General features: G+C 42.1%; 1 protein-coding gene across 3 annotated transcripts in view; it reads right to left on the bottom strand.

Moving 5' to 3' along the window:
* Positions 1-14,957, bottom strand: part of PIP4K2A (phosphatidylinositol-5-phosphate 4-kinase type 2 alpha) — a 172,079-nt gene that overhangs the window by 30,021 nt on the left and 127,101 nt on the right. For all 3 annotated transcript variants that reach the window (XM_080662042.1, XM_080662044.1, XM_080662043.1), the window contains exon 5: positions 4,440-4,586. In XM_080662042.1, the coding sequence (XP_080518168.1) occupies positions 4,440-4,586 (147 nt within the window). The remainder of the gene's footprint in view (positions 1-4,439; positions 4,587-14,957) is intronic.

The raw sequence follows: 14,957 nt of genomic DNA, 5'->3' as shown, positions 1-14,957 counted from the left end.
TCTGTGTAAATGCAGATTATTAGCCTGTAAAAATCTCATCCAAGTTTAAATGAACTCAGAATAAAAAAACTAAAACAAAAAATAGAAAAGTAAGGTCAGTAAGTTAAGGTCAAAAGTTGGAGCCATGAAATGATGACAGATGTCCAGGTTCCATCACAACTGGAAGTACTGGCAAAACAGAACCATCTATATATATAGACGGCTAAGTGTCCGTCTCTCCGACCAGTCGCTATGATGCGCACTGACCACCAGGGGACAGACGTTCAATGCAGGAGCTGCCCACTGGTGGTCAGTGTGCTCCCACAGGGGGAGTGCCGCTCAGCCAGAAGCCAGGCCCTCTCCCGCCTCCACAGCAGCGCTAAGGAGCAGCGAGCAGGCAGGCGGTAAGAAGCGAGGGCTTCTGGACTGTGAGAGGGATGTCCGCCGAGGGGGCCCCAGACTGCGTGAGGGTGCAGGCCAGGCTAAAGGGGACCACCACCCCCAGTGCACAAATTTTGTGCACTGGGCCTCTAGTTTATTCTATAAGCTAAAAAGGGAGATGAAACGATAAAGTCCAAAGCAAGTTAAAACTACAATATCCAGTCTACAAGTATAATTTACGTCAAGATATATTTACTAGATACACTATCTTAGACATTTCAGGGGGATAAAAAAGTAAATAGGACAAAAAATTTGCCTTTAAGGCACTTACTGACTAGCAGAATGGATAAGATAACCAAAATTCATTGACCAATTCTGTATGCTATCCATCATGCTGCACTTGACATGTACATATTTCATTTAATCCTCACAACAACCCATCAAAGGTAGGTAAAATTATCCCCATTTTACAGGTGAAGAAATTGAGGCTTATAAAGGTTCAAGAACTTGCACACAGCTGACAAGTGATAAAACCAGGACATGTGGCTTTGGAGGTCACTCTGGCATCTCACATGGGAGAGTCAGACCAGTGCACAGAGCTTTGTGACAGAGCTGGTGTCAAAGAGCCTGGTGTGGCGGCTGGAATTTCCATCAGGGGCAATTGCAGTGAACAAAGTGGCTTTGACTTGAAGACAGGACAGACCAAGGCTGTATTTGGAAAGCCTGGACAGTTCATTTGAACTCCAGAAGGTAGGAGATAAACCTAGACAACGTTCCCTTCCTTAGACCAACATTTCTCAAAGTGTGTGGTTCAGCACTCTGGGGTCCCAAGACCCTCTCGGGGGTCTGCAAAGTCAAAACTACCTTTATAATAATAATGAGATGTTACTTGCCTTGCTCACTGTCTTGATATTTGTGTGAATATTGCAAAAACAATGGTGGGTGAAACTGCTGGCAGCTTAGGACAAATCCAGCAGTGGTACCAAATGGTACTAGTAGAGTTTGTCATAATATATCTGTATCTGTATCCATATCTGTGTCATCTGTATCTAAACACACAAATGTCCTGAGGAAGCAACAAAATTCGTTTTCATTAAATCTTGACCTTGGGGTATACATCTTTTCAATATTCTGTGTGGGAAGTATGCATAAAGCACTTCTGCTTAAAAAAAAGAAATGGTTTAAGAACAGTCATTTTTATGATGGTTTGAGTTATGAGTTGAACTAGCTAGTTTTTTATGAAACAACATTTTTACTTGAAAGAACAGCTGACAATCTATATTTATTTACATCTGGGCTTTTGTCAGATATTTGTTCAAAAATAATTGAAGCTTCTGGGCTATAGGCTATGTGCAGGGAGACTGTGTGCTGCCACTTCACGGAAAACAACTAATAGAACTTTGTAGCCAGTGGTAAAATCTCAGCTTTTATGTAAAAACCAGAGGCCCGGTGCACAGATTAGTGCACCAGTGGGGTCCCTCAGCCTGACCTGCAGGGATCGGGCCAAAACCAGCTCTCCAACATCCCCCAAGGTGTCCCGGATTGCAAGAGGGTGCAGGCCAGGCCGAAGGACGAATCCGTGCACCGGGCCTCTAGTATGCATATAAGATCTTTGGTTAATCTCTTCCCGCCCTTCCTCCCTCCCCCTTTCCCTCTGAGATTCATCAGTCTGTTCCATGTTTCCATGCCTGTGGTTTCTGCTCCTACCTTGAGCATCTACCCCCTGGTAGTCAGTGCATGTCATAGCTACCAGTCATTGGCCGGTCAGCCAGTAGCTTAGGCTTTTATATTTATAGATTAGAAATTTTAAAATACTGATAATGGGAGGAGCATGTAACTCAGTGACCCCATCCATTCCAAATGACCAAAGCATGATGTATTCAGACCATTGCATGAAAACAGACCAATGGCTTCAAATGAAGAGAGTACAAATGTGACTGCAGATTCCACATTCCACATAAGCTTTGACAAATTACCATTTGTCAGGTGTTTGAATATCAAAAAAAAATACACAAATTTCTAAAAAAGTTATTAAAACTCGTGTTTCTCCTTTTTCTATTACATATTTGTGTAAGGCCTGACTTTCTTCATACACTTCAATAACAATAGACTGACAACAGAACCAGATAAGACATTCAACCATCTTATTCTATCTAATAAAAGAGTAATATGCAAATTGACTGTCACTCCAACACACAAGATGGCTGCCCCATGTGGTCGAAGATCCTGCCCCCATATGGACACAAGATGGCCACCACAAGATGGCCAGCAGGGGAGGGCAGTTGGGAGGGACCAGGCCTGCAAGGGAAGGCAGTTATGGGTGACCAGGCTGGCAGGGGAGGGCAGTTAGGGGTGACCAGACCAGCAGGGGAGGGCAGTTAGGGGCAATCAGGCTGGCAGGGGAGTGGTTAGGGGGTGATCAGGCTGGCAGGCAGAAGCGGTTAGGGGCAATCAGGAAGGCAGGCAGGCGAGCAGTTGGGAGCCAGCAGTCCTGGATTGTGAAAGGGATGTCCCAGATTGGAGAGGGTGCAGACTGGGCTGAGGAACACCCCCTCCCCTGCATGAATTTCGTGCACCGGGCCTCTAGTATTTAATAAAAGTCAGACATTAAAGAGATTTGCAAAATGTAAAACAATGCCACCTGTCTCAATAATTTTTTTATTTGAAAGATACTGTATTTTTCAGTATCTTTTATCAACTTAAAAATTAGCCTGCTATAGTTGGTCAAACATTTAATTAACTCACTCCTAATGCCTTGGCAGGGCCAGACCAGATGATTTCTCAGGCCTTTTATGGCCCTTGAGCTGGACGTTCCCCACCGGTGCAACTGTTTTATTATTTTAAATAAATTGAGTATTTAAAAGTTTCTCATATTAATTTCTAACACTGCAGATATCAAGAGACATAACCTACATAAGCACATTTTTTTTGGGGGGGGGGGGTCCACTTTTAAGAGTGTCAAGGAGTCTAAGATAAAAATTGTGAGATCTACTGATGAAGGCCAAAGTTTGGCAAACTTTTTCTGAAAAGGGTAAGAGGGTAAATGTTTCAGGCTTTGTGGTCCCAAACACTCTCTGAGATAACTACTCAATTCTGCCATTACAGCACTCAGGTAACCACACACAACACAGAAACAATGGCCATGGCGATATTCCAACAAAACTTTGTTTATATAAATGGCCAAGTTGGACTTGCCATGCAGGCAGGTCATAGTGGCTGAATCCTAACTTGGACATTCTGCCTCTAAGCCAGTGATCCGAGAATTCAGATCATCTTACTCCCCTCAACATTTCCAGTGGTGGCCACTCACTCAATGTCTTTGAAATAGCTTGTCTCAGGGTTGTTCCCTCTGCCAGGAATGTTCTCCCTCAGCTCATTCCCTCGCCTCCTTCAGGTCTGCTCCACACAGCTTCTCAGTGAAACCTAACCTGACACCCTATTTAGAACTGCCTCCCTTCTCCCTCTTCCCTGTCTTTACTTCTATCCATAGCCCTTACTACTTCCTAATATACTATGTGATTTACTCACTACTTTCACTTTTTGTCTGTCTTTACCCACCAGAAAGTCAGCTCCTTGAGTGAAGTTTTGCTTTGTATTGTTCATCACACTATTCCTAGCATCTAAAAACAGTGCCTGGTATGTGGCTGGCGTTCAATAAATATTTGTTGAATAAATTAGACATGGTATCTCTAATATGTAGAGTGTCTTCTGGTAAACCCAGCGGGTGATCCTTGGTTAACATGAAGGAGTGCACTGCTAGTTGCCTGGTGGCTTTGAGCTCTGAGCTCCTCCATCAGTGGGGAACGTCCAGCTCAAGGGCCATAAAAGGCCTGAGAAATCATCTGGTCTGGCCCTGCCAAGGCATTAGGAGTGAGTTAATTAAATGTTTGACCAACTATAGCAGGCTAATTTTTAAGTTGATAATTTTGTAAGGCCCGAGAATAATGTTATAAATATACAAATGGCCCTCAGCAGAAAAAAGGTTCCCCATCCCAGTGTTTAGCATGATCATTTACAACATTTACAATGTGGATGAGTAAGCTTAATTACTTAAGAAGAATTAATAAAAAGAATCTCACCTTTAAGTCGTATTTCCTATATACAGATAAACGGTGGCTGAACACATTTCTTGTAACAATCACATATATTTCAACTCCATCAACATTAAGCCGGTACATGCCCAAGAATTGGGGAAGAAGGGTAATTCCATGACATTCCACTATATACTGCATAGGAGAGAAAGAAAAAGGGGAAAAAATTGTCCAATCAAAAGATGGTCTTTCAGGTGTAAAATGTAACTCTTCTGCTCTGGTGTTTATACAAAGTGACCCTCCAATCATGAAGGTCCTATTTATAGAAAATAACCATGTTTATACTGCTTAATACAGGATCTGTGTTATATATATACTAGAGGCCCGGTGCACGAAATTCGTGCACGGGGGAGGGGTGTGTCCCTCAGCCCAGCCTGCACCCTCTCCAATCTGGGACCCCTCAAGGAATGTCCGACTGCCCTCTCACAATCCAGGACTGCTGGCTCCCAACTGCACGCCTGCCTGCTTGCCTGATTGCCCCTAACTGCTTCTGCCTGCCAGCCTGATCACCCCCTAACCACTCCCCTGCCAGCCTGATTGATGCCTAACTGCTCCCCTGCTGGCCCGATTGCCCCTAACTGCCCTCCCCTGCCGGTCTGGTCACCCTTAACTGGCCTCCCCTGCCGGTCTGGTCACCCCTAACTGCCCTCCTCTGCAGGCCTGGTCCCCCCAACTGCCCTCCCCTGCAGGCCTGGTCCCCCCCAACTACCCTCCCCTGCAGGCCTGGTCCCCCCCAGCTGCCCTCCCCTGCCTCCTGGTCCCTCCCAACTGCCATCCACTGCTGGCCTGATCGCCCATAACTACCCTCTCCTGCTGGCCATCTTGTGTCCACATGGGGGTGGCCATCTTTGACCACATGGAGGCAGCTATCTTGTGTGTTGGAGTAATGGTCAATTTGCATATTACCTCTTTATTAGATAGGATATATATACATACATTAGAGACCTGGTGCATGAAATTCATGCATGGGGGAGCGAGGGGGTGGTTCCCTCAGCTTGACCTGCACCCTCTCACAATCTGGGACCCCTCGGGGGTTGTCCGACTGCCGGTTTAGGCCTAAACCAGCAGTCAGACGTCCCTCTTGCAATCCGGGACTGCTGGTTCCTAACCGCTTGCCTGCCTGCCTGATTGCCCCTAACCACTCACCTGCCTGCTTCATCACCCCTAACCACCTCTGCCTGCTTGCCTGCCTGATTGCCCCTAACCACTCTGCCTGCCTGCCTGATCACCCCTAGTTGCCTCTGTCTTGGCCCCACCGCCATGGCTTCATCTGGAAGGATGTCCAGAATGACGTCTGGAAGGTCGTTCGGCTATCTGGTCTAATTAGCATATTATGCTTTTATTATTACATATATATATGAAAATTTCAACTTTATATCCAAAGATATATTTTTTCCCTAACATTTTATACTAGTTTGTAAAGTCAAAACTTGGATATAACAGTGATTGGTTCTTTCTGTGAGTCCTTTAAAGTGAAATTAATTACACTCTACTGAGGGCCTCCATCTTCCTTCCCCAAAGCCCTGATAATGACTTATAGGTTATCTTTGCTTATTTCCTTTTTATAAAATAATTATATTGCTTGAATTTATCTCTTTTCAATGAGTATTTTAAGAATTAGAATGCCCTTTCAAACTTTCTAGTGCTTAACACTGTCTATCATCAACTCTTGATAATATTAACCATCTTAAGAGGTTTTTTTTGTGTTTTTTTTTTTTTTAGCCTTAGTTTTTGTTATTAAAGAAAAGATGAACAGCATCAGTATGGTTAGATTTTTGCCACCTAGAGTTTGGCACATTTTAAAGATGCTCCTGCCTTTTTTCTTTTTTTAATCTTACTAACCATAATTGAGCTACATTTAAATGTTTTTTCCTCTTTATTGGATTTATCAGGGTGATACTGCTTAACAAAATTATGCAGGTTTCAGGTCCACAATTCCACAACACATCATCTGTATACTGTATAGTGTGTTCACCATCCCAAGTCAAGTCTCCTTCCATCACCATTTATACCCCCTTTCCCTCCTCTACCTCCCCCCACCCCTTCTCCCCCAGCAATCCTTACACTGTTGTCTGTGCCCATGAGTTTTTTCCTCTCTCTTTTTTCTTGAGCTACGTATTTTAATTTGATATATTTTCTGAGTATACTTTCATCTCAAGTTGTTCTTAATTTGAAGTCAGATCAGTGGAATATTTTCCACTTCTTTCCTTTTAAAAAAAATTAAGTTGACTTCAGTTTTGTTAACATGAAATAGGTGGTAAAGAGGTCCTGGCTGAAGAGGAAATGCCTCCACTCTGCTCTAAAGAACTCAACGGGGTTGTTGTCCCTCAGCTCTGAAGAAGATGGCTGGATGGGCCTTAGGAACATGGAGATCATGGAAGCCTACTTGTGCTGCACTGCATAATAAGCCCAGTGGAAAGAACACAGGTTTGCGAGCCAGAGAGATGTGCACGTGTCCTGGTGCCTCCGTTTGCCAGCTGTGGGATCTCGGGAAAGTTACTAAATCACTCATCACTTTAGTTTCATTTTCTGGGAAGTGGACACCATAATATTTATTTCGAGGTTATTGTGAGGGTTACACTTAATAGTGTGTCAAAATATGCCACTCAGTGCCTGTGGACTCTACTATATTCTTCCTCCTACTGCAGATGACAATGATAACTATTATTTTTATTCAAAACTCTGATAAGAAACTTCAGTGCTATACCTACCTGTTGCTTTATGCTCCAAGCTGACTCACAGACATGTATGTGTCTACTCTGTGGGAAACCCTGTATAGGTGTTTTGGAGGCCCTGAGGGGCCCACACCAGATTCAGTTTGGCCACTTAACCCCGCTTTGTGCTCTTCTGCTCAGATTATTCTCATCAGGGCCTATCTTTGAAAAGTCCTGCCAGTAGAAGATGTCTCTTTGATTAAAATATCTGTACAGATTCAGAGTGCATACTAACCATAATTCCTGTTGATGAGTATGTTAAAGAGCCCTCTGAATGCTATATAGGAAATCACTGACAAGCTTTTTTTTTTTTTTTTCAAGGAAAAACACACACAGATTACATTCTACAACTCCTCTACCTTTAAGATTAAATAAATTACTACATATAAAAAATAGACAAATTTGAACTACTGTGTCAGCAAATTTCTACGTGTACTTGTTCTCAAAGGCATGGTTCTCCTATGAGACTTTGATGACCATCTTGAAAAAATAGATTTAATAACCTTGTAACTCCTGAGTATGTAAATATGTACAAAACCACAAACCATATCAAAGCCTACCATATTAGATTCCTGTAGTGCCAAGCTGTAGTTGGTGCCAAAGGTTTAGTAAACATTTACAGGTCAAAACTTTACAGAAGAAAATTCTACTCAGTGATTGAATTTCTGGGTGGGGGCCCTGGGAAAAGGGTGCACTTTCATTGCAGTGAGGCAATTTCATTGGGTCTGTGAACATCGGGGGTGGGGGGATCACTGTATGACATGTCCTTGCTTGTTGTTGATACAAAGGGGCCTGAATGTTAATCCTCTCAGATTCTTCCACAGCTGACCCAGGAAATGCTGTGCACAAACCCTAATTCCATGGGCAAATCCATAAGAATTTCTACAAGAAGGGAGTTGGAGGCAATTCTGCAACCAGGGAGATTTGAGATTCACGGCCACAGCTTTAGCTGGGCTCTCGACATGACTCAGCCACATCACACTGCAGGGAGCTCTCTGGGTCCACAGTCACGGGCTGTGTGACCTGGGTGACTCAGTCAACCTCCCGTGTCTCCATATTTGTAGGAGAAGGGTGATAATAGTACTGGGTATCTAGGGTTTTTGTAAAGAATGTGAAGAGCAAGAAAATGAGACTGGGGACTGCCAATGACTCAAGAAGGAGCAAGATGAAACCAAGGCCCAGGAGTGAGGGGTAGAGAAGGAAAGGGGTGAGGAAGGAAGACTGCCAAGGACAGCCTATGCATTCCTAAAATGCTGAGAAATGGATTCTATTTTAAATGCATAATGTAAACTCCCAATTTCAAGGACTCTCATAAAAGAAAGACTTTCCAAAAATGAATAATGTTGCATAGTATGTATTTGTTTATCAAGTGAGGCAATCTTTTGTAAATATTATAAAAAGGTTGAAAAATTATATTTCTCACTCTTGTTGCTTTTAGGATCGAAACTCTGAGCACTTTCCCTTCAATAACTTAAAACACTATTAATTCATTAATTAACTTGTAAATAAATGCTTCAAAAATAATAAGGTGGAATTGGGGGCACTACAATATTGTGCCTTCTTAAAATAATCAATAATTTGGCACAAGCATCTTCTTTTTTGGAGAGTTACAAAACATCCTCAGTATCTATTAATTTCTTTATAACATTTTTTCATTTGATCACAAGACAATCTAAGGAATCATGGCTTCCTCCCTTCTGCATGCTTAATTTCCAGATTGCAAGAATGGAGAAAAAACCCACTTAATCCTGAAGGTCACTCTTTAAGAAAGGTAAACATATTCCTTTCACTTTCAACCCCGGCCTTGATGTAGCCACAAGGCAGTGCTTCCCCACGGCAAGGGACATGATTAACACAAGTGTGAGTGGTGCCCGCCACCTACTATACTAATGTCTTCTGTTTACAGACTTGACAGGGGCAGCGCTTCAGTGTGTCCTGTCAGACTGCTTTCTAGAAGTCAGATGAATCTGAGGTCCCAAGGGAGATATAGCCACAAGTGGACCAAACTCGACTCTGGTCATCCATGTGTGGCTCAGAAACTGAACCCACATCAGACAAGAAAGATGGCTCATTTGCGAGAGCACAGGCTGAGTATATACAATTCTAAGTGTTCCTCTCAGTGACCCCTCAAAATGTGGCATTTTCCCCAAGGCGTTCCTATCTGTGGCAAGGTGAGGCTGATATGTCCACCCTTCTGGGCTCCCTAGGTGACCTGCATCCACATTCTTCTCTCACCTCAAATGGAGCAGTTCCGTAGTCCCTGGGGTGGTGGCTTACAGAAGCTTGCAACTCAGAGATGTCACTGAGCTTTCATCTGAATAGGTACTGAATATTTACTCCCAAATTTTTAAAAAGTGAACTTGATAATCATCAATTCTTATACTTATTATATGGAGTTAAATGAGTCACAATTTTTCTTGGGGTCAGTGTCCATATTCTCAGTGTAAGCTCATGAATCACCCACATTTGCATTTTAAAATATTGTTCTCATTGCTTTTAGCTTTGGCATTTTTGGAGCTGGAAATCTCACATCTTCTCACTCTGTTATTTATTGTGTAATTAGAGACCCAGTGCACAGATTCGTGGACTGGTGGGGTCCCTTGGCCTGGCCTGCGCACTCTCACAATCCAGGACCCCTTGGGGGATATCGGACCTCTAGTATGCATATAAGATCTTTGGTTAATCTCTTCCCACCCTCCCCCACCTTCGCTCTGAGATTAATCAGTCTGTTCCATGTTTCCATGCCTGTGTGTGGAGCGTCTGCTCCCTGGTGGTCAGTGTGCATTATAACTACTGGTCGAACGGTTGGATGGTCACTTAGGCTTTTATATATATACACTAGAGGCCCAGTGCATGAAAATTCATACACTTGGGGGGTCCCTCAGCCCGGCCTGCACCCTCTCACAACTCGGGACCCCTCAGGTAGGGTCCCTAGGCCTGGCCTGAGATCAGGGCCTATCGGAGCTTTCCTTCCCCGAGCTGCAGGCAGCTGACCCCACCCCCGCCGCTGCCAATGCTTGCTATCTGTGCAGCACTGCCCCCCCCCCCCCCGCCACTGGTGGTCTCCCTCTGCAGGTGACAATGACTTGGCTGGCCTGGGCCTCCCTCTTTCTTTGCTGGGAGGTGGGGCCAGGCCTGCGAGGGGCTGTCTGCCTACCTGATCACCCCTAACCACTCTGCCTGCCTGCCTGATTGCCCCTAACCGCTTCTTTGGGGGCGGAGCCAGCCCGGCGAGGGGCTGTGGTGGTCTGGCCTCTGGTCGTTTCGGTCATGATGCCTCTGGCCTTTTATTATATAGGATGGCTTCTGTTTTGTTCAAAGTGCTGTCAATGTTGGCAATGTTTTGTCTGTAACCTGTGTTCCAACACTACCCATTTTCACTTCTTTCTGTCTTTTCAAAAATCTATGTGTAAATGATTCCATGATGTCATCAATAAATGCAAATTCAATTTCTTCATGAATCTTCCTGAGTACTTTTTCCTGTATAACCATGGCTTGTTAGAATTGTAATAAAATGGTAAATGGACTGTAATAAAATGGTAAATGGATGTGGTGAAATCAGAATTTTTTAAAAAAACCCATAAAGTACAACAGTCACAAGATCTGTTTCCTTTGTAGGCATTGAACAAGAATAACAAATATTATGAATCCCCAATTTGTTGCTCTTCTCATGCAAAATGAAATGCCATTAAAAGATTCACAGCTGACTGAAGATTTCAGCGGAGAGGACTCTAAGTGATGTACTGCATCAGATAAATATTTATGTCTCCACATGACAGTGTGAACCTGGGCTCTGGCTTTTGGAAATTGCTGTTATTATCATGTTTCACTCATTTTTTGGGGGCTTGAAGTGACAATTTAATATAGCATTGAATTAATACTTCAATGTAAAGTCTTGTTTCACTTAAGTGTTTTTGAAGGGTTAAATAATCTCTAATCCTTATTGTGTCTGGCTGTGTTTATACATCACTACAACATGCTTTACATGAAATAAAGAAAGAAAGGAAGAAAGAAAGAATGAAGGAAAGAAAGAGAGAAAAAGCAAGTGAGCTAGCCTGAAATTAAGGATTGCTTTGTTTAGAATGACCAAATAAATAAATAACCCAAATTTTATTTGAATTAATATTTTGGGATAATGGTCTATAAGTATCAATTAATAAAATTTATTTTGGCTTCAAATAGTTTTGAAGTAAAAAAAGAGGTAAAGATGACTACATTTAAGCTAACATAAATACTAAACTTTACTGCTTTTCTTAAATTTAATAAAATTAGACTTAAAAGAAACATTCTTCTTCAGTGTTTACAAACATTCTTAATATTGAGATAATGCAGAATATACCCAAAATGTAAACATTGATGTCCCTATTCTATTTGTTATACTATAATAAAAATCCATAAATAACATCATCATTAAAGATGAAATGACTTTGTAAAAAAATACTCCATCCTAAGTACCCATGGCATTTACTCATTATCTACACTAAAATGCAGAATGGCTGCTCCCGCATCACCCCGGTGCAGAGCTCCACGGGGCCTGCAGCCCAGCTGTGGAGCAGTGAGCTGCCTTCCTGTCACTTTGCCCAGCATGGGAGCTTCTGGATGGAGTACTCCAGAGTGCCCCCGCCAGGTTGGCTGCAGCCTGGTTGGGCCTGCCTGGCAGTGTGGTTTCTCCCTCTGTCCAATGCGCTTCTTCCTCACATAGGCTTTGATACCTAATCAATGTCTTGACCCCAAACTCCGTGTGGGCTTCTGCCTAGGCAAGTCACTCTAACCGAGTGTCAGCAGACACAAGAAGCAATAAATTCAGGCCAAGGAATTTCACAGGTTAGGACTTTCGGGAATAGAATTTGAAAAGTTAGGCATAAAATGTTTAAAGAAATAAAGGATACAATTTCAGAGAGGTGCATATAACAAGAAACTATCAGGAATGAACTGGCAGATTTTCAAAAATGGAATATTTAGAGGCAAAATTATGATTATTGAAATACAAAAAAAAAAATCACTGGACAGGAAAGACAACAAATGAGAACAGTTGAAGAGAGAATTGGGACTGGGAGACACCATAGCTGAGGAATTTACCCAGAGTCAGGCAGAGGTGTTTGGAGATAGAAAACAAGAAAGGAAAATTAAAAGAGGTGGAGGCCAGAATGAGAATGTCAAATACTAGGTGTACGGTTAATAAAGCGGATTTTTTTCAATAAAAGTGATGATTTCGATGTGAAACAACAAAGAACGTCCAGGTCAACCGAAAAAGTTTGAAGACCAACAATTACAAGCATTATTGGATGAAGATGCGTATCAAACTCAAAAACAACTTGCAGAAAGATTAAACGTTGCTCAGCAAACCATTTCCAATCGTTTACAAGCAATGGGAAAGATTTTAAAGGAAGGAAATGGGTGCCACATCAACTGAACGAAAGACAAATGGAAAACCAAAAAGTCATCAGTAAAATGTTGCTTCAATGGCACGAAAGAAAGTCTTTTTTTCATTGAATTGTGACTGGCGATGAAAAGTGGATTTATTTTGAGAATCCCAAATGCACAAAATCATGGGCTGATCCAGGTCAACCATCAACATCGACTGCAAGGCCAAATCGCTTCGGAAAGAAGACAATGCTCTGCGTTTGGTGGGATCGGGAAGGTGTGGTGTATTATGAGCTTCTAAAACCAGGTGAAACCGTTAATACTGATAGCTGCCAACAACAAATAAGCAATGTGAACCACGCTTTGATAGTGAAACGACCAGAATGTTTTTGAGTTTGACACGCATCTTCATCCAATAATGCTTGTAATTGTTGGTCTTCAAACTTTTTCGGTTGACCTGGACGTTCTTTGTTGTTTTACATCAAAATCATCACTTTTAAAGTGTTTAAACCAGCGTTCACACGTATCTTGAGATGGAGCATGTTCACCATTAGCTTCCTGAAGTATTTGATAACTTTCAGCAGCACTTTTCTTCAAAATAATGAATTAAAACTTCCCACAAATGCTCTTTTTTTGGCAGGAAATTAGACATTTTTAAGCGTAAAAATATCTATGATATTAGCACCTTCAGAAAATTTGACATATGAAGTTTTGAAGCTTGTTGTCAATACAACAAAAAAGCATACATATCAAATCGCATATATATCAACATGTGTAACTCCATCTATTGAAAAAAATCCGCATTATTAACCGGTACACTTAGTACATTGCTGTTGTAGAGATAGAAGGAGCGAATAAAGGAGCCTGGTGATGGATGAAGAGAAAAGAACGACGGAATTTCCAGAAGCAGGAGACAATCTGCTGCAGGAAGAGCATTCTGTGAATGTGTGGGACCTCTCCACTCCCTGGAACCCAGGAGGGAAAGCAGGACCTGGGAACAGAGGGCTCCTACTGCCTCCATTAGCCAGCAGTGACTCCTGGTCTGCAAAGCGGAGCTTCCAGGGGCACTCCCCATGCCACAGGGACCTGAGATGGCAGACACCTTCCCAGCATTTCCAAGAGGGAAGCAAGAAAGGCACCTGCAGCTTCGGATGGCCCAGCGGCTCTGCAGGGAGCCTGCCTTTGGTCACATAGTTCTTGGAGCTTATAGGACTTAAAACGTTAATGGACTTTTCGCATTTCAGTTGACCTCTCCTTCAGGTGGGGAACTAAAAAGCTATAGAGCAACCCCAGAATGTTTCTTCTGTTCTAGAAAGCAGGTATGGCCTTGCCGCGTACTGGCGGCTTCATCAGTGTCACCGGAGGAGTGTTAGAGACAGAATCTGACTTTCACAGAATGCGTGGTGTTCTGTCTTTGATCAGTTTAAGAAGGTTTGATATAGAGTGTAACGTTTTCTCTTTTAGTGTCACACCTCCAAATTTCTTATTTTAATTTTTGGCTTTTATGGTGCCCTTTTTCTTAGTGTTCCTCTATTCGTGGCTACTTCTGCTAATGATAATGCCAACACAATGGTCCTTCACAGCAGGATAAAAAGATGTACTCCCAGGAGTGTTAGAAAAGTCAAGCACTCACCCTAAAATCCTTTACTGAAATCTGAGGCACTAGCTAGTTTATTTAATAAGGAGTTCAGATTTTTTAGGCATACCAACTTTTAGATTCAGCTCATTACTAATCATTTCCCAAATACAAAGACTAAGAAAAGATTTTTAGGTTATTTATCAGTTTGATTATTTTACAATAAGAAGCAAATAAATTTAACCCCTGCATTTCAAAAACTTAAGTTATTAATGAATATTTTCATCATCTACACTGTAATTTGTTCCTGCCCATAAAAATTTCTAAAATATTGACATTGATTCTTAATTTTAATTAAAGTAAAAACTACATGACACCAAAACTCCCAATGAGTTCAGGTCAGTGGAAAAAAAAATCAGTCAGTTTAGAAGAAATCAGACATCCAAGAAGGTTCTTGACTAATTTTTCCTTTTTGAATGCTCTTCTGACATTGCTTAACTAATCAGTTGAAAGAAAAAAATCACCATTTATAAGACCTGAGTTTGTTCTAGCCTGACAGAAATTTGAAAAAATGGGTATTTACACACGAACATTAAGATATTTTCCCAACTATAAAAAAGGAAACCTAATCAAGGAAAAGAGACATAAAAGTCTGCTCTGCTTTATGTAAATTTTTTATTCGTCTCAGAGACGATGCCGTCCTTTCTTAGAACAGAGTAAAAATTAGGATAGGATTTGGGAGCAGATAAAGACTAAGGCAGGATGCTGGAGCTCAGGGGGAAAAAAATCTAACCCCCTGTGGTTCAAATCTTCCAATTGTGCCTCTACCAGAAACCAGGCCCCCTAGCGGAC

Source organism: Plecotus auritus (assembly GCF_963455305.1).
Source record: "Plecotus auritus genome assembly, chromosome: 1".
Lineage (NCBI taxonomy): Eukaryota > Metazoa > Chordata > Mammalia > Chiroptera > Vespertilionidae > Plecotus > Plecotus auritus.
The sequence above is the reverse complement of the archived record's forward strand: the minus strand, read 5'-3'. Positions and strand labels throughout refer to the sequence as shown.